Here is a 20,547-nt window from a genome sequence, read left to right as displayed (position 1 = left end):
TGAGGGATCTGTTGCCTTCGGGTATATAGTGGTCCTACGGTCTTAATGCAAACCTGCACGTTTGCCCTTGTACACGCTCTTCTACACTACCAAGAGAAAAAAGAGAAATGACACAACCCCCTAGAAGGGGGTGGGCGTTCAGGTGCCATGACTTAACATGGCAGAGGGCTAAGGCCCCCAAACCCTCTCCTCTATGAACAAAGGGTCTGAGGAGGAGGTTGCGGAAAATTAGACAGACACACAGGAAGGGAGGGGCAGACAGCGAAAAAGGTAAATGGGGATTCGCAGGACGAAAATATGTTGCACCTGGTTGGTGACATCAGAGGCCAGGGGCAGGCGGCCTTAAATGCCAGCAGCAGGATTATTTTTATTTGTATTTATCTATTTCCTACGCGTCGCAGCCCATAGGCATCATGGCACACAGAGAAAGACACACACATAAGACAGACGCTGATACCCTGGAATCCTAATCACGGGTGAGGCTATTTAATTGAAAAGCAGTGTCTTCAATCGTTTGCGGAAGGTGAGGAGATACCTTTCTCTTCATAGGTCCACCAGGAGTACATTCCAGGCACTAACTGCCTGGACTGGAAAAGAACTACCTCTCTGTCTTGTTCTCTTGACCCTAGGGCATATAAACTGAAAGGTATTACTCAATCTCGTGTCTCTCCTATGTTTGTAAGACAATTCCTTCCTTAAGATAGGATAGTGCGGACCCAAAAAGACATTTGTGTGTCATAGTAATTACTTTAAAAAGGATCCTAGATGCAACTGGCAATCAATGTAATTATTTTCTGGCAGCGGCTACATGGTCTCTTTGTGATTTGTTTTTAATGATACGTACTGCATCATTCTGCAGAGTTTGTATTTTATTTATGGAGCTTTTGTTAGCGCCCCCCCAGCAGCACATTGCAGTAGTATAGTCTGGGCATAATAATTGCCCGGACTAGAATTTCACAATTCTTATTAGTAACATATGGTTTTACCAATCTCAACAATCTGAGACGGTACTGGGATTTTTTCACCACACTGTCTACTTGAGCATCGGCCCCAAGGCCTGCGTCCGACACCACACCCAGTGTCTTCACCTTATCCTGTGCTTTGATATCGTACCCATCAATAGTGAAACTTGCAAAGCCTGGATCCAATTTTGTCCACTATTTAAACATAACCATTTGGCAGTCATTCAATCTTTGATTGTTTTATAAATACTTTGAATTTTTCTAGTGTCCTTTGTGTAATCTTCACACAGCCCCATCAGGAGCTGTGTATCATCAGCATAGTTTGTAAACTTTGCCCCTATCTTCTCTAAAAGATTACACAGTGGGCAGATATAAACATTAAAAAGGGCTGGGGACAGACACGCTCCCTGTGCAACTCCATAGGTGGATACTCTATCCATAGATGTAGCCTGGCCCCAACAGACCCTCAACTTTCTATTTGAAAGGAAAGATTCAATCCATCCAATGGCATCTTTTGAACAACAACCCACGGTTGACAAGGTTTTCAAAAGCTTTTGATCTAAAAGATCAAAATCTGCTGACAAGTCAAGCAGCATCAGTTCCCAGCTTTACTCGGATCCACAATTCCCAGCATCTAGGTCTGTAACTCCAATAGCGCACTCTTGGTTACATAATTGGACCTGAAACCTCATTGTCTGGGGCGTAAAATATTTTCCTGCTTTACATATTCGTGAAACTGTATCGTGGCAACCATATCTATAATCTTTAAAAGAAATGGGACATTTGTAATAGGCCTCAAATTACTTGCGGCCATACGGTCTAGTCCGTTCTTTTTTTTGCAATGGTGTGACCACTACTTTCTTAATAATATCAGGAATAGTATTATGTATAAAGGTGACATTTGTAAAATGTGTCAAAAATGGTGCAAACATTTTGCAGCAATAATATCCCCCGAGCAGGATATCGGTTGCATTTTCCCTAGTATCTTCTCCTTATCTCTAACAGCGAGGGACTTTCCCCTCTAATTCTCACATCTGTCTCAGACAAGATGTCCAGGGTGTAGACTCTGCTGCAATCTTTTCAATACCCCTGACACAAGACCCCTTGTCTGCAAAGGCATGCTGTATTTTTATGCAATCCTCATTCATAGGCAGAAAAGCTTCTGATTCAGCCTGAGGTTTTTCTAGACTTCAACATCTCAAAAAGCTTCTGTGTGTTATTAACTGCCTTCCCAATTTCTCCATTAGAGAAGTATTTTTTTACATCAGATACCATTTTGATGCCGTTTTTCTATGCTCTTCCAAATAGTTATTTTTTCCTCATTTTGGTTTTTGCTCCAATTTCGTTCTGCTCTCCTCTTGTTTAAGCTTCGTTAATTCTAGAGAGAACCAGCTATGACAATTTGTTTGGTTTCTAACCATCTTATTTTTCATAGGTGCAATCTTATTCAGCACTACCTCCAGGTCCTCCTCCTATCTTTCTACCAAAACACAAGGTGGGTCAAGATCAGTGGTACTTTTCACAAAGACTGCTTTCTAGGTCATCTTTTTGTACTTTTTATTTCTGCTGTGGATTTTTTGGGTACATTGCTCCTTAAGGCCTGTCTACCTGGCAGTGTTATTTGAAAAGTAATGCAGAAATGGTTGGACCAAATACATGGTTTCATAACAATTGCATTTACCAACAAATGTCTAGTGGCAAGCCAATCTAATATATTTCCTTTGTTATGTGTGGGCTTATTATTAAGAACATCTCTATATTATTCATCGATTGTTCTAATAGTAGTGCTTCTTTGTCGGCACAATCTCCTTTGCATCTATTCAGGTCCCCTGACATCAACGTGGAACAATTTGATGTATTTAATGTAGACCAAAAGTCAGTAAAATCCTCGTTGAAGTTTGGCATGTCATTAGGCTGCCGATAGATCACAACGATATTAGCACAATTTACAGGGGAAGAGGTAACTTTTAAATGAAGGGTTTCACAGCTCATAGGAGATTTAAATAAACATAATTCTTCCTTTACTATAACTGCCACTCCACCTCCCTTTCCTCCTCTATTTTGTCCAAAAAAATCTGTAACCTTTAGGGGTTGCCAAATCAATAACCGGTCCACATGAGTCCTGAAGCCAGGTCTCCGTAATTGCCATTAGATCCATTTCCTTATCCAGGATGTAATCGTGAATATATATGGGACATATCCCCAGTGATCTGGAATTGAGCAGCGTTATTTTTATAGTTTTGTTTATTAAGACTAGATCTAGGACTGTGATGGTAGCATTACACAGCTCTTACCAGCTATACAGTCCTCGAGGCTTCGACACAATGCAAATCAAAGATCAAGAAAGTAACTGACACAAGACGCCAAAGCAGACTAGCGTGCCCCTGACGCGCCTGATATTGAACTAATAGGGCGTGCAGACTAAAATACTGCCCGGAAATGTAGTCCTAGCGCGAAGCCCACAACTAATACCAGCTTTAATGCCAGTTGTGTATCACGTGTATGGCACATATCCCCAGTGATCTGGTATTGAGGAGCGTTATTTTTATAGTTTTGTTTATTAAGACTAGATCTAGGACTGTGATGGTAGCATTACACAGCTCTTACCAGCTATACAGTCATCGAGGCTTCGACACAATGTAGCTGTATATCGAGGTAAGGAGGCCTCGTCTCACACAAGGAGTCGCAGAGGAGCAATAAATGTGTCTAAGGCTAAAAATACATTGATGACCAAATTCATTAAAAAAGCATCTTTCTATACTTTAAAATCTAGTACTAACAGACTGCCTAATGCACAATACAATTGATCTAACACAGTATCACGGAACAGAGTTAAAATTCAAATTACACTGCTTGTTGCACACTGGTTTAGTTCAATCTACTCAGCAGGCACGCAGCAAACACAGCAGGATTGACTGCAGGCACACGAATACTCAGTTCAACAGTAAAATGCTATGGATACAGTTCAAACAATAGTATGTGCGTAAGGCAAACCTTGCTGTAAGTGAGGCGCAGAGCTTCAATAGAAATACCTACAAAACACAGAATAACTGAAGGGCAGGATTTACGGGAGGAAGACGCTAACGTGTCATTTCCAGCGATGACTGGGGAAGACTGGGCTTGTCTCAGGTGTGCCGGCGCTGGTGCACCAGATGAACTGATTTGAGGAGCCTGTGGCTGCTGGGAAATGTAGTTTTCCTTGCCAAGTAGCTCAAGCAGAGTGCACAAAGCCAAATGTTGCTTTTAAAGTGAGTAGACTAACCTCGCATGCAGCCATGTGTCAGATTACTTTGGCCTCTTTGTTCCAGTTTCCTTCAAGTTTAACAGAGCGTTTTTTGTCATCCAGGACACAACAGCAACTTTACTCGTGCTTCCCAAGTAATGCTAAGATGGTGCGCGCATACAGGCAAAACGGACTATTTGTTTAGTATATTACCAATTATGCTATTCTCGGGTAATGCTTGCAGTGAAGGTTTTGTTGTCTTATGGGGCTGGTCAGTGGTTTAGGTTTAAAACGCCATATTTTTTTTGGCGGTTTATGGGGCTGCAAGCACGTTTACTCATTATCCGACTCAATACTAAGCAGGATTACCCATGGTTATGGCTTGGATGGGATACCTCCTGTGAACCAGCTTTGTTTAAAAGTATAGGTTGTAACAACAGAGGCTGCGATTTTGGGTTAGGGAAAGTGTTGTGTTCTACAGCGGGCGCAAGGGCGCCGATTGATTAAGTTCGAGGTGTTTCTCACCATATCTTGTTGCATTATGCTTCGGGCAGGAGAGGGCGATTGCACAGGATGGGTGGAGTGGAGAGAGCAGCCGCATTTGAGTATTTAAGGTGATTCGTCTGTCTTATGGCTGGGTCGGATCCGGCTTTGTTTGAAGTTTTATTGAAATGTGTTTGTTGTGTGAAGTACCAGTTACAATTTGGACATGTGGACCGAAGGGGCGAATTTATTTTTTGTACATTTGTAAGGCGCTTATAAATCGAGTAAATTTGTGTTTCAAAGCGCCCACAGGGCAACAGGGAGGGAACATGGGAATGAAAGGCAATATAACCATGCAAGAGTGAGGCGGTCCTACTAGGCCTTGTGAGCATTCAGAACGCTTCTAAAAACTATTGTGGGATTCACCGCTTGTGCTTTTTTAATTGGTTAAGTCACTTTTGGCAGTAGTCTAGTAGTTTCTGGGGGGACCGTATGCATTTGACTCCCCCAGTCTGTGTTTATCTGTTAACTTGTTTCTCTAGTATGAAAGGATTTACAACACACGCGGACAGCGGGTTTCCATTGTTTTCCAGTCCCATCTGTGTTTGGGTTTAAGCAATGCAGTCTTGTGTGATTCATCAGGATTGCTCACTTCTGGTGGTGAATAGAACTTTTAATACGAATGTTGCATTTCATGTCTTGGAATTGCTCAAATGAGTGACTATAAAAGGATTAGATTAGATAATAGTTACGAGTAGCTCAATGTGTTAATGCAAGGGAGGTGGAAATGCAGGTGTTCAGATTGAGAAGATTGAGCAAGAAACCGCTCAGGAGCACATCGTGGGATTACGTGGAGAAACTGGGATTGGCATTTGATATCAGACAGCAATTAGACAGAGCTTTGCATCATGGTTCATAGCATAAACAGCAGCATGGATGTGGGTATTTTTAGGTCCTGCTATTTGCAGTACTGCGAGGTTTCCTAAGGAAGTGCTATATACTATGCACGTTGTTACTACCGTGTACTTATATTTGTCAAAAGGGGTCACTATATATTACTCAAATGCACTATTATGATGAAAAGAGGGTCACTTTGGCACACAGTGCAAAATGCGGGGTTATCCTTCAAAACGCATTGGCAAAGTCTGCTGCAGCGGATTGATGGGCACCGTCAATTCTTTCAACAGCGGCCGCATTGGTAATCAGAAGTGCTCGGCCTACAACTGTCTCATTTTATTTTGCATATGCGAACAAAAGCATCAGGTGATAGCACGCAGAAGAGGTACTAATATGTAAGCGCTTTGGGAAATGGAACAGACCTGGGTGGACGAAAAATGCACTGCACTTGGCAACGAGGAATGTTAGCATTGTTCTTTTATGCAACATGTACTGTGGGTTCTCCCACTTTGCAACAGAACCTTTGTTCTTTTTTGTGCACTTTGCATTGGAGAATGTTTGTGCTGATCTCTTTTCCCCCCAGAGAAAGTATGGTTGTTGGGTTCCATTGCCTTCAACTGGGTATGGGTTTTTAATTGTTTATTTATGGTGGCAACAGAATGTCCTCATGGTAAAAGTATAAAATGTATAGCATAACAACCAGCACCATGATTGTGAGTCTTGGATAAACAAGTGGATTGGGGAGCGGCGACGCTGAGCTGTAAAAGTTGAGTTTGTTTAGTTTCTCGAATCAGTTTCTCGCCACCTCTACCCTCAAGTACAAACATACTTGTCAATACCATTGGTTGGTTGGTTGGTGTCTCTGGGATCATCGTAGCCGGGTCGTTGAATGTGATAAGCGCGAGAAACGTTTGGTCATGGTGCACAATTCCCAGTACTTTTGTTTCCTTTGTGGTCTTGGTGTGCTGACCTGGACATCGCCATCAAAGGTAGGTTGTGCGTGTCAGTGTTTGGGAACTCAAGGTAAATGTGGGTCCTAGTATTTGCTTACGTTTTAGGGGCTCACAAGGGTGCTGGTCTGCAGGCAGCCCCGTGCGGAAATGGGCTGTGTGGTTAAAAGGGGGTTACTGCCAGAGCTGTTTTAAGGTGCATGGGAGGCACAGTAAGTGTGGCAACAAATGATTAAATGGGGGAATGAATGCTTGTCGCAATAGATATTTGCCAGTTTCTATTGAGCCCTAATGTTTGAGTGCGTTTTGGTGCTGGTTAGATGGTCCTGTATTGTATTACTCTTTTATTGCATTTGGCCTGTGTTGTTGTTTCTGTCCTGAGTCTGGCTTGGTCTGTGCTTTAGACGACAGTTGAGCTCCGCTATTGACCGGAAACGCAGGCACTCGGGGGCAACAGCTGAACTCTGCTCGTTGTAGCAAGTGACACATAGAAAAACATCAGTGTTGCAGGCTTTAAGTGCAGGCATTTAAGGCTGGCGAGTGGGGTTCAACATGCACGTCAACAAGAGGCTGCCCTAAAGGTTGGGAGAGTGGGACACTGGCTAAAATGACTTGCCATTTCTTATAGGGAAAGAAGCGGTGCAATAGAAATTGGGGAATCAGCCTTTCGAATGGATTGTGTCCACCCACATATTCCTCATCTTATGATAACTCCTTCTAGCGTCAACTGTTTCGGAAAAATGTTTTGCGGTAGATGGCGTTATCGACTCGATGTCCCTCGAAGGCATCTGTCCCCTCTCGAGGCTAACCCCATCGACCGTGTATATAGCATGCAGACCGTGTATATAGCATGCACTGTGCCTGTTACTTCAGTTCTGTTTTTCCACTAAAGCTTCCCTTTGGATACAGTGCGGTTGTTTCTATCAAAAAACTACAATGATTGTTTTAAAATGTCGACCCCGAAGACCGGGTTAAAAAAGTGTTGAGTGTGAGTTGAAAATGGCAATGACCGACCCTCACCGCATTTGTTTGTGGTGCCTAGGTATCGACCGCAAGGTGGCTGACTGCGGCTCCGGTCTGTCCATGACGGGAAAGGCACTCAAAAGAACAGAAGGGGAATCTTACTGGGGGTAGGCCCCCTCAGAAATCCTCTTCCACGATGCCTTCGAAAAGACAATCGGACAAATCAAGGGGTGTGTCGCCACCGATAAACCTTACAAAAAACTCTTGTCCTTGAAGCGGTTCCCACCATTGCTCTTCATCGTTGAGAAAGAGATCTAAGAAACAGCATCATGGGTAGGTCTCTGTCTCCATCCTTCGACTCCTTTCCTGAAGGCAGGGTAGCCTGCCTAGACAAATTAGCTTTGAAAGCTGAATGGGAGACTTTCGGGCTTCAAATGTGAGAGAACTTCGAAAAGGCACACCCTTCGAAAGGTAAGATGAAGTCAAGACTTTCGATATCCTTGAAGGAAATCGAGAAAACGTTCAAGCCTTTGTTGAAAAAAAGACTTCTTGACCCTTTCCTCTATTTTTGAGGAAGCAGAACCCTCAGATCAGGATACTCCAGCCCTTGGCCTGGTATTTGGAACACCTAAGTGTAAGTGACCTGGATGCTTCCCCTGAAATTGATTTTGGTACTTCTGACACATCTGAGCATGCTGAAGCATCATACAGACAACTAATGAATAGAGTGACTGAATATCTAGGTTGGGGTAGGCCAGTCACTGCCTACGAACAGGATGACCTAATGGACATCCTAGATGAGGGTCCACAAAAAGACTCTATTTTGCCATTTCGTGCAGCACTGCCAAAAAAGGGGTCATAGCGAACTGGGAATCTCCTGACACCAGTCCTGTGGTCAGTAAAACTGTGACTCAAAAAGTACAGACCTTCTAGCTTTGACCCAGAATACATTTCAAGGCACCCTACCCCACAAAGCCTTTTGGTGCAGGCTGTGACATCTAGGCAAGCGGCTTACCCTACCATCCCTCCCGATGGGGATGACAAGCGTTTTGACACATTCGCAAAAGTTTTTTTCAGCCAGTAGTATGGCTCTTAAGTCCATCAACGCCACTTGCGCTGTGGCCAAATGTACCCATACATTGAGGGACTGTATTGCAATGGCAGCTGACCATATCCCTGAAGGAGAGGCGAGGGAAGGCTTCATGAAAAATATGTGAAAGATGGCAAGGATGCAATGTGTAAATCCATCCAATCAGGTTTGGACTCTGCCGATAGTGTTAGCAGAACCATGGCGGCGAGCACGGTAATGCACAGGTTTACGTGGTTGAGAAAGTCTAGCTTTGCACCAGATGTGCAGTCCAGGCTACTTAACATGCCGTTTGATGGCACACAAATGTTTGACAGAAAAGGCTGATGAAAGCCTTGAGAAATGCAGACCTCGAATGCAGCAGCCAAATCCCTCAGTGTCGCTATAAGACAGCCTCAACCTTCTCACCCCACTGCACAGACTTGGAGGGATCAATCCTTTCGCTACTCTTCTGCATTTGGAAGAGCAGGAGGCCACGCCAGTCCAAGAGGCCAGAGAAAATGTCATTGTGGTGGACGAGAAAGAGGTGCTAACTCCACCCAGGGAATGGCTGCCTTACCTTCAGCCGCTACTTCAGCTGTCTCAAACCCCCTCTGAGGCCTTAGTCCACAGGACTGCAGTGGGAGGCAGGCTCAGTCAGCATCTGGAAGAATGGCAGGGCATTACTTCCGATGCTTTGGCCTTGCAAACAGTATCCCAGGGTTACTGCTTTCCCTTTTTAAGAAGGCCACCAGATCATCCACCGGGGAGCCACTCCCGCAAACATCTAGATCCATTCCTCTTGCAGAAAATGTCCACTCTGCTAGAGAAAGATGCAACAGAGCCAGTACCTGTGACAGAGAGGATCAGGGGGTGGTACTTCATTTACTTAAAAAGGATGGAGGATTGAGACCCATTTTGGACTTGAGATACTTGAACAAGCTGAGAGTAGGGGGTAGATCTCTTTCCTTGGCAGCAGCGTCCCTCTGGAATGGCCTCCCCGCACCTCTCAGACTTGTCGGACCTCCTTAAGTTCTGGAAACTCCTCAAGACTTTTCTCTTCTCCTCCTCCTTCGCTCTCCCCATCCCCTGCTAATCCACCCGCTGCTGCAATGACTGGCTGACTGGCACCTTCAGCGTTCTACAGGGGACAGGCCCTCCTCCCACCACTCTTCCCTCGTTCCCCATTACTAGCACTTGCTTTCGAGCTACTTCCATGACTAGCCTACCGAGTCTGGTCTACTCCTTTACCTTAACTCCTGCCTCCCCGAACACTTGCACTACACAGACTGCGCTAGCACTTACCCTGCCTCATCCATGGGGCCTCCTCCACACACACTCCCTGAACTTTACTTACTGCACTTGCACAATCGGAATGTCCCAAGGCCTAGGACAGTTTCTTGTTTTATCCGCCCCTTCTCACCATCCCCTTTTTTGTCTTGTGGCACCTGAAAACACTTTCTGCTGTATAGGTGCCATACAAATGTTCAATAAATAATGAAGTTCCTCAGGAAGGACAAATTCAAAATGGTTACCCTTTTTCAGATCCTTCAGGCACTCCAGCTACATCATTGGATGGTATCATTGGACCTTCAGGATGCTTACTTTGATGTGCCTATTCATCACAAGCACAGGAAGTACCTGAGGTTCGCTGTTGGCAGTTTTCATCATCAGTTTCGAGTTCTTCCATCCGGACTGACCTCCGCCCAAATGGTTTTCACCAAGTAGATGGCGGTGGGGGCAGCGAGTCTCGGGACGGGGGGGATTCATGTCTACCCCAACATGGATGATTGGCTTATCCGGGCCTGTTTCCCGAACAGGTCCTGGAACATCTCAGCATCACCTGCCACTCTCCATAGATTTGGCTTCTCCCTCAATTTCAAGAAGTCCCACATGATGCCTTCCCAAAAGCTCCAATTCATTGCAGCGGTCCTGGGTGCTTCCTCTGAGAAAGCCTAGTCACCCGAGGTGAGGGCTCAGCACATTCAGCAGACGGTCACCAGATTTCACAATGCCCAGCATCTTCTGACCTTCGATTTCCTAAGGTTGCTCAGCCTCATGGCATCCTACATTTTTCTGGTACCAGAGGCTCATCTGAGAATGAGATCCTTCCAGTGGGCCCTCAGGTCCCAGTGGCCTTTTTTCAGGCAAGATGTTAGATCTACTTCAGGTTCTGAGCAAAGTCGCAAATGATCTCCTGTGGTGGGCCTGTGAGGGCCAGGGGGAATCTTGTTGGCAGCCATGGCCGGAGATAACAGTAGTTATGGACGCCTCACTCACTGGGTGGGAGCCCACGCCAACGATCTGACTGTCATCGGTCGTTGGTTTCCATCGAAGTCCAAATTACACATAAACCATTTGGAGCTGAGGACAATCGGACTAGCGCTGAAGGCCTTTCTGCGGGGAAAGTCCTGATAATGGTACAACGTCCTTTCATCGTGGGATGTTTTTTCGCTGGGTTTTTTACCGCAATTTTTTTTTCCAGAAAAACCCATCGTATTTATTTGAAAATGGGCTTTTCGAGAAAAAATTGCGCTAAAAAAAAAAGCAAAAAAACATCCTGCGATTAAATGACATGGAACCCTGATAATGACTGACAACACAGTGGCCATGTACAACTCAACAAGAGGGGAGGTTTAGGGTCACTACAACTATGCCGAGAGGCAATGCAGCTCTGGTTCTGGGCACTTCATGAAGGAATCTCCTTTTCAGCAGCTCACCTAGCGAGGGAGGACACGGTGGTGGGCTCTCTGAGCAGGCAGAGCACGGTTTCACACGAGTGGGAACTAGCTCAGGAAGTCCTTCAATAGATCTTCACCCTTTGGGCAGTGCCTCAAGTAGATCTGTTTGCGTCCAGTGTCAACAGGAAGTGTGAGCTGTTCTGCTTCATGTCATGATGCCTACCTCCAAGGAGCCAGGTCCGACCCAGCAACCCCAGAGGCAGGCATCATTTCCCCCAGGGGAGTGCCAGCGGGCCCAAGCTGGGGCCCTTTGGACGCAGTCCTGGCGCCTTAGGCGCCAGGCTCATAAAGCTAGACATGTGTTCAAGTGTTTTAATGTGCACTTACCTGATGCAGACCATGCTGCTACATCCAGGCCCTCTTGAGGCCTGAATGGAACTACTTTACCTGTCGGACTATTTTCCACCCGGGTGTGGTCGGGAAGGATACATACCTGATCGGTGGAAGGATACACACTTGGAACTTCTTCCAAAGCTATTTAAACCACACCCGATCAGCAACTCACGCTTCGTGTTGTTCTGCTCCTCGCAGCTGGACGCTCACTGTGTCAGCTCCTGCTTCTGGACTTCAGCCACGCCTGTCAGCAACCTGGGTCACCTGCAAAGGGAGACAAAAGACCATACCTGCTAAATCAGCACCACGGAGACATCACACCGACGATCCTGAAAAGGAAGACATCATTTTTAAAAGCATTTCGCTACGATCGCTGCAGCGCTGCATTTCTCTCACCTATCCTGGACGCCTCCATCTTCAGCAGCGATTATCCGGATCCACAGCCACTTCCCGGAGCCTAGAGAGAAAAAGACAAGAACAAGGTGAGAGAAGGAAAGGAATAGGAAAAGCTCAGTTTCCTTCCATGACTTACCTGTTGGGTTTTTCCCATTTCATTTCGGGTCTTGCCGCTTCCAGGCATTTTCCGGACCCCGGCCCCTATGGGGAAAAAAGACAAAGACATTGAATGAGCGAATGCAAAGACATTACCCGAGCGCTCATCCAGAACTTACCTGTCATTTACTGGAACTGCACGTTTCACTTCGGGTCGGCGTCATATCTCCGGCATTCCGAACCCCGGCCCCTAAGGGGAAAAAGACATAAGCATTAGCGCTTGCTGCAACAAGACAATGAACATTATTTTTAAGCTAGGACTTTTGAACTTGCAGCAGAACTTTTACAGCGCCTTACCTGAATAGTCAAGCTTACCTGAACTCCCATCAATCCTCAATCCAGTGAAGTAACTGGGTTTCAACGTGCCCCTGCATCAGAAGCAGGATGGAGATCTCATCCTTCCTGACCCTAAGGTGAGACTTCACGGGGAATCGTGGAAGGGTATCATGGAGGGTTGGAAGGGAGTGGGAGGCTTGAGCATACCTCATTCAGTAGGTAATACTCCCTTTTCACGCACAGGGGAATATTCCTGCGAGCCAGAGAAGCCAGAGTAGAGGGGCCCTTCCTGTCCATCTTCAGAGTCCTGCGCTTCACCATAGAAGAAGCATCAGCACTCGAAGCCAGACCTGCGCCTCCGTGGGAATCAGGTGAGCGTTACACTTCAGGGAATTTCCTCCAGAGGAGCTCTAAGAGATCTGGTGGACTGGGAGTTTCCACTTCTGTATGCGTTTCCTCCAGTCCCCGTCATTCCTCATGTGATCACGAGGTTGAGAAAGTTTTGGAAATCCATGATTCTAATTGCTTGGGATTGGGCCAGGAGGACGTGGTACCCGGATGTTCTGGACACGTCCATTTGCCCTCCAACTCGTTTTCCAGCAAAGAGAAGACCACCTCTCTCAAGAGGAGGATAACGTTCTCCATCCAGAGGTCAAGACTCTCAACCTTCATGCATGGTTTCTGTGAGGTAAGGATTGGACCTCCCGGCAGACGTGATGGAGATTTTGATTTCAGCCAGAAGACCGTCCATGAAATCTCTGTATCGCTGCCGTTGGAACAAGTTCTGCAATTGGTGCAGAGCGAAAAATGTGGATCCTTTTCTATGCGACACACCTATTGTGTTGTCATTCCTACTACATCTGGCCAATCTGGGGCTCCAGGTTGGCACTGTGAATGAATACTTGATGGTGCTATCTATTTTCAAGCACATTTCTCATCAGACCTCTTACTTTAATGGTTTGGATCTACTTGGTCGAAAATATTTGTTCTTTTCACATTTGACCGAATTTGTTTTTGTTCTTTTTTTTTTTTGGTCAAAAATGCAATGGGAGACCCCCCACAACCTCCCTCCCTATTCCTTTACCCCACCCCATATATATTTAATTAAATTTGACCGAATTTTGACCATAAAAAATCAAAAGAATTCGGTCAAAAGTAAAAGGTCAAGTTTTTTTGACCAAGTATGCTAATACCACTTCAAAATGCCAATTGTAAGCCAATCCTTGAAAGGGCTCACACATGTGTTCCCTCCAGTCCCTTTTGTGGTTCCCATTTGGGATTTAAATCTGGCTTTAAAATTCCTCATGTGTGCTCTGTTTGAGCCACTGCATTATTGTCCATTAAGGCTGCTTACACTGAAAACAAACAGCCATAACATCTGCACACAGGGTCAACGAGTTGCAGGCCTTGTCGTGTAAGCCACCGTTTACAGCCTTTTATAAGAATAAAGTTGTATTAAGAGTCTGACCTACTTCTCTGCCGAAGGTTACCATTACTATGCCAGACGGCAATTGAGGTAGTGCCGGAGATTTACAGGAGGAGGGGAGCGGGGGTATAATAGAAGAGGAGGGAAAAGGAGGTGAGGTCACAGGGGGCATGGGGTTGTGGGGGGGCACCAAGATGGGCACAGGGGGCATGGAAGTGGGTGGGGGGCGAAGACAGGCAGGAGGGGGCACAAAGACAGACACTGGGGGCACGGGGGTGGATGGGGGCACAAAGACAGTAACCGGGCAAGTGGGTGGGTGGGGGTCAAAAACTAACAGTCGTGGGGCATGCGGGTAGGGGGGGCAAGGTGGTGGGTGGGGTGTCCAAAGACATTCCCAGGGGGCACAGACAGTCACGGTTGCATGGGGGTGGGTGAGGGGCACAGGGACAGTCAAAGGGGGGGGGGCACAAGGACAGTCACTGGGGGCATAGGGGTGGGTTGGGGGGCAAAGACAGTCACAGGGGCACAAAGACGGTCACGGGGGCAAGGGGGTGGGTGGGACACACACACACACACACACACCATGACAGGGGCAAGGGGGTGGGTGTGACACACACACACATCATCACGGGGGAAAGGGGGTGGGTGGGGGCAGCGTGGCGGCGTACCGGGGCGGCGTACCGGGGCGGACAGGGGTAGACTGGGCCTCAGGAGTGGGCCTTGTGGGTAGGGTCGGCAAAGACTGCGGGCATTCTGATAGGGCCAGATATGGAAGGCCCCCACCAATCAGAAGCCTCAAGATGCCACTTAGCAGCCACCCCAGATGGAACAAAGAGTGCCGCCATCATGGAATGGCCGAGCACTAGCCAAATTCATTTAGGAATGGCAAGAAAGCATAAAAGCTGAGCCCCAAAGGAGCGCGGAGGAAGGATGCACATTTCGCATGTAAAGGTAGGAGTAAAAATGCCACTGATCCCGCAAAGTAAAAAAGTACATTGTCAGAGTTCTGGAAAAGAATGTTGCAGACGATCGTAGGGTCGCTGTGTCCAGAGGGGAGCCATACTTTCAGCTGCATGTGCACAGGCGGTCTCCACGTGGTAGTTGAGACCACTCCAGCAGCTTGTATGCGCCACAAGGAGATGGGGGTGCCACCTTTATTTTAAAATCAGCTAGAAAGAGGGCTGGTGCGAGCTCATAGGGTCAGAGAGGATACCCAGTTACCATTGCAGTTGTGCGAATTCGTACAAGGTATTGGTAAGTAACGGAAGCCTTCTGATAGGGCAATTTCAACATTTCTGCTGGCACGCAGGTTTTTCAACTATCAGTTACGGTGTGATAAACCTGGGAGGACCGGGGGATTACTATAAGGGGTTCACCTGTCAAAGGTGGTAAGGGCCCTTTTATCATCCAACATAGAGGACGCCCTGAGTGCACAAAAGAGGAAGATGGGGTGGTGAAGGGGCGCTAACCCCTCCTTGCGTTGGTGATCATCCAGACGATCGAGCAGGGCAGAAGCTACTTTGCAGAGGAAATAGCTAAGTAAATCTGCCCCTTGGGGAGCTTGACACTGCGATGGGCGGGGAGGAAATGACCACGAATGATCAGCCCCTTGCATAGCCTGACACGGAGGGGGCGGAAAGGTCTGTAAAGAGGTGCACCCCCGTGTTCAGCTTCCAGCCCCTGCTGGTGAAATTAATGGAATAACTGTGCTCCACCCTGCCCAATTCGTGTTAAGTGGGGAGGCTCAGGAAGGTTTGGGGAACGAGACCTGGATTATGGACAATGCAGTGGGATGCATTGTCCAAATAAAGCTGAAGGAATACTAGTTAATGGGGTGCAGGAAAGAAAGAGAAATGTGAAGCTTATGATCGTCTATGTTGACTTATGTGAAAATAAATAATACATGTTGTGGCCTTGTTCTTCTGTTAGAATGGACTGTGCTAAATGTGTAGGCTTCAGGCAAGTAAATACGCTTGCAAAAAAAGTATGGGGGGGGCGTTTGGTGCCTGACTGGCCAGGTTAGAGAAATGGCACAGCCACCCAGAAGGGGTGGGCATTCAGGTGCCATAACATGGTAGAGGCCTAAGGCCTCCCACCCCTTCTCCTCTAAGAACAAAGGGTATGAGGGTACGGTGAGGGGACCCGGAATGAGACAACACAAGGAAAGGGAGGGGGCAGCCAAGAAGGTAAACGGGCATTGCCATGGTGAAGACATGCCGCACCTGGTGACATCAGAGGCCGATGGCAGGCGGCCTTAAATACCGGCAGGATTACGCCGGCCTCTTAGTACCAGTTTCCTTCAAGTTTAACATAGTGTTTACATACAGCGGCTGCCCCGCACTAGACACCATATATTACCGTGTGCCCCTGGAGTGTACAAGGCATACGGGAAACTTGAGGTTGAACAATCTCTATCTCTATTGATTGATTTTGCAGCATGCTCTCTATTCACGGTCATTTGAAATGCCGTGTTTTAGAATAGCTTAATGTGTGTAAATTGAGGGACCCCAAAACATTGTTAATAATAGATGGATTCAAATACAGTGCTGGTCACTGGGCCGGATCTCGGTGGATCCGAGATCCGGCACCAGATATGAAGCCGGATCTCGGATCCGGCCAGAGTCAGCCGCCCAAGCCCATTAACGCTCTGGAATACTTAAAAAACTAAAAAAAAAAAAAAAAACCTCTGTGACGGCAGCATTGCCTTTTACCGTTGGCTTTGGCACTGGTGTGTAATGCACAATGTTCGCTACATGTACAACTGAAAGCAATCAGTTGTACATGTACGAGCATTGTTGTACATGTAGCGTACATTGTGCATTACACACCAGTGCCAAAGCCAGCGGTAAAAGGCAATGCTGCCGTCACAGAGGTTTTTTTTTTTTTTTTTTTTTTTTTAGTATTCCAGCATTGCCGGATGTCCACTACGAGCCACGCCCCCTCTAGACCAAGCCCCTCGCTCCCCCACCCCCTCAAACTCCTCCCACAACCCGGCCCAATTGTGTTGTGGGATCCCCGACCACATTTTTTCCATTTCCACCACTGTTCAAATGTCGTTTGTGTGTGTCACGGAACAACGTTCATTTTGACGAGGACGCGTTTAAAGCGAGTCATTTGAAATCGTACTACTTTCTAGTTAGCTGTGTTTGTCACTTATTTAATCAGCAACATTTTAAACGCAGCATTATATATTTCGGGCGAATTTATTTTAATACCGCTTCTAAAAAAAAAGACGCTGGAACAAATGCAACAAATTATTTGTGTCTGCAAAGGCAGCAATCGGCAAAACCGTATTGAATTAAGTTACCCACACTAGCTAAATATGGCACATAAAACACCTGGAACATACATGCCATCTCTTAGTGGCTGTTACCGACAGGGCCATCGAGCACGTGATAGGTTTTGGAGACTGAGGCAAAACGTATTTCTAGCCAGGTGATTGCTAAAAGCTCTGCTTTGCGAAACATGCTGCCATCTGGGGTCTGTTTGCTCGCTTAAAGATGCGTGTCGCTTTCAGCTTGCTTTTCAACATGAATCCTCGCTTTGCAGCTGGCTGGCCGCCCGTTTTCTAAGGCATGTGAAATTCATGCCGCCTTTATTTTCAGCACGCCTAATCCACTGTTTTCATGTTTCAGCAACATCTGTCTAATGTTTCATCAGCCTGTGTGCAGGACTCTGAATGTAAAAGGGTCACCCCGCTTGGAGGATTCCGGTCATGTGCACTAGCTGTATGTCTGCTATAACATGTGCACGGTGGTGGGTCACACTCATTTGGGGGAAATGGTGAGAAATGTACTTGCAGCGGCCAAAGCCTTCTGTTTCTGTAATATCATTGGAACAGGCCCTTATATGCGTTTCTTTCAAACACTTGTGGGTGAAAGCTAAGCTACCTGTGACTGTATTCAGGGGGCGATAAAGTCACTTCCCAAAAGTTCAGCTGTTAGCAGTTAAACGCAGACACACCATTAGTTTCTTTGTAATTATGAATGCCTAAATGTCTAATAATCCCACCCGCCCTGTTCCTCCTACCCTTCTCTCCCTGCCATCAAACGGTCGTGAAAGGGTGCAGTTTAAAAAACACGAGAGGCATGCCACAAAAGCACTGACTAACGAGTCGAGTGCTGACTGATCTAGGCGCGCGCGGCTGCATCAACTGTTCGGGTGCATGCTCTAGCTGCGAGCTGCTGGTGGCGCAGTTACGTAATGCAGCTATCAAAGAGCAGGAATGCCAAGCATTGTCTCAGCTGTTACTCATAACATTTCGGTGTTTCCTTTTGGACAGCTGACCTCCCATCTCAGGAGACAGTATAAACAAATCATATTCGTAAAAGGAATCTGCTGGGACCGATGCTTGTGCCGCGCTCTGCTGCAATGGGCATGTGTGCCTTTGGGACTGCATTGGCTGGCAGCATTACTCGGATCTTGCAAAGCTGTCTGCGTTTGATAATTCCCAACAGGTGGGCGGGTAGAGCGGGGAAGCGCTGCAGCCTTCCGTTCATTATCTCGATGGCACAACGTCTCTTTATTTGCGGAAATTGAGAGAGTGGGCCGTTGCTGTGAGGATACTGAGATCAAGACTCTCATTTTTGCCCCCAACTATCCGAATGAAAACTTTAGTGTTGATGTAGCGATTGATCAGAATAAAATAGAGACCCTGTTTTCGTTCTTTGGCCCTGTGCCTGATGAGGAGCACCGATCACTGTACTGCCACTACAGGTTAAGGCAAGCGTAGACTTAGGTCAGCAGTCCTGCTGCAGAAGCAAGCCGCATAACGTAAGGCCCTGGAAATAGATGCCGTCATCAGCCCCAGCCCCAGGCACACAGCCCGTTGCAACACATGTGACCGAAGATGGCGGAGGCGAGTGTAGCTATTCATGTGGTAGGAGTGGTCATTGTGTTAGAAGACCCCTTCTGATGACAGCCCAGCGTTTTGGGAGTTAAAATCCTGCAGCTGTCAGCTCCCCCTCTCTATGGATTTGTAGAAATTCCAAGCTCCTAGGGCAGCAGGCGCACCCTTCTTATTTAGTTTCTAAGCGCAAATCCTTATTCTGTCTTTTGTCCAGCAGGCAACGGGCAGCAAAGGCGCCGGTCCGTCCAAGACCTAAGTGTAGCAGGAACAGAGTCCAGTCAGGTAAGACCGATCACTGTTTTGTCATTTATTGTCAACTGTTCACAAGTGCACGAAATTAAATTCATTGTGACATACTTGCTTTGAAGTTTGTGATTCTTCACAACTTTTAGTTGAATTGCCATTGTCAAGTCCTAACGTGTGTGAGAAATACCGAAGAGATGTTTATTTGTTGAATTTGTTTTCTGCTTTAAATTCCATATGTTTGTTACCGTCTTATTACTTAATCTCTGATAAAGAAACGCCACTTCTCATCCATGTTCGAAGGAGCAGCAGTTGTTTTTATTGTACATCAATCATTTTTTGGCCAGCACTATTTTTTCTTCAATGCTGCGAGCATGTATCGTGTTATCGTATACATGAATATCCACTTCTCTTACAGCCATGGTACCATTTATCCACCCGTTATGTGTGATTGTCCTTCTACATCATTCAGTGAATCCTGTATTTTCATGTAGAACTTTTTTTGTGTGTATAACTTATTTTTAAGGGAGCTGCAAAGCATATAATTGCGATGCCTTAAGTATGTGCAATTGCACAAGGAAAGTAGTGAAGAAAGTTTGTGTCAACTTTTCCCACACACATTGCCCTATTTCCACGAGCACGATCAGGCTCAACTCAACTCATTTATTTTTCTGTGTTGAAGGCCCATATAGGTTCCCGCTCTCCAGTGCACAGGACAGACTCTCGTCTTCCCACAATTACTGTGTCAGACACTGGTCATCACTTGCCAGGTTCCCCATCCCAACCACGCTTCTACTCCACCAAAGAAATATCTGCTTTACTTCCCTTTTGTTCCATTGTCATGTTAGCCTTCATGATTCTTCGAGATAACTGCTCGTGTCACTGCTCGTCTTTCCTGGCCCACCTACCCATACCAGTTCATAAAACATATCCTCCATTGATGTCATGCTAAAGGTTTAGATGCCAAGGCAGCCTTGTCAAACATGTTAGTCATTTACAAAAAAGGTTATCATGCCATGTTCTTTCTAGAGAGGGGCGCCTGCTACCTTTTTTTTGTAAGGAACTTGGGGTTGGTCACCCTAAGTTACCTGGGGGAACCCAGAGGTGGACTCCTTGCTCACTGTGCTCAGAGAGGCACAGCTCCACCTCAGTGATGAGGTCCAACAAGGCTGAAACACGTGTATGGGGTTCCTGTTGGTACTCTTGTTCAAAGGAGGTTTGCCTGGCATTTCGGTGCTGGACTGCCGTTGTCGGTGGGACAAAGACTAATATGCAAATGGGATTCCTCCTTTGTGAAAAGTACTGTGAACTAAAAGTGATGGCTGCGGACTCTCAAAGTGGGGAAAAACCATGATAACCTGTTCTGTGGTTATGTTCTTTCTAGATAGGGGCACCTGCTACCTTTTTTTGTATTTGTTAGTCATTTAAGCTTTTATTTTTGAATAGTTTGTTGAGAGTGGATCACATAATTTCAGTGAGCAATAAAATACTATTCATTCCAATGTCTTTCCCACCTTTTGATGGGGTCAGTGTTCTAGTAGCTGTTGAGATAATCTGCCATCAATATGTTTCTGATAGGCAGT

The 20,547-nt window shown here is 46.4% G+C and overlaps 1 protein-coding gene across 14 annotated transcripts in view; it reads left to right on the top strand.

Annotated features, from left to right (window-relative positions):
* The window catches only part of MAP3K7 (mitogen-activated protein kinase kinase kinase 7), a 1,005,666-nt gene that overhangs the window by 777,985 nt on the left and 207,134 nt on the right, over positions 1–20,547 (top strand). For 8 of the 14 annotated variants that reach the window (XM_069606471.1, XM_069606465.1, XM_069606460.1 and 5 more), the window contains one exon: positions 18,936–19,003. In XM_069606471.1, the coding sequence (XP_069462572.1) occupies positions 18,936–19,003 (68 nt within the window). The remainder of the gene's footprint in view (positions 1–18,935; positions 19,004–20,547) is intronic. The other 6 variants (XM_069606467.1, XM_069606461.1, XM_069606464.1 and 3 more) reach the window with 1 other exon arrangement.

Source organism: Ambystoma mexicanum, chromosome 4p (genome assembly GCF_040938575.1).
Source record: "Ambystoma mexicanum isolate Mex_15411 chromosome 4p, UKY_AmexF1_1, whole genome shotgun sequence".
Lineage (NCBI taxonomy): Eukaryota > Metazoa > Chordata > Amphibia > Caudata > Ambystomatidae > Ambystoma > Ambystoma mexicanum.
Note: the sequence above shows the minus strand (reverse complement) of the source record. Positions and strands in the feature narration are given on the sequence as shown.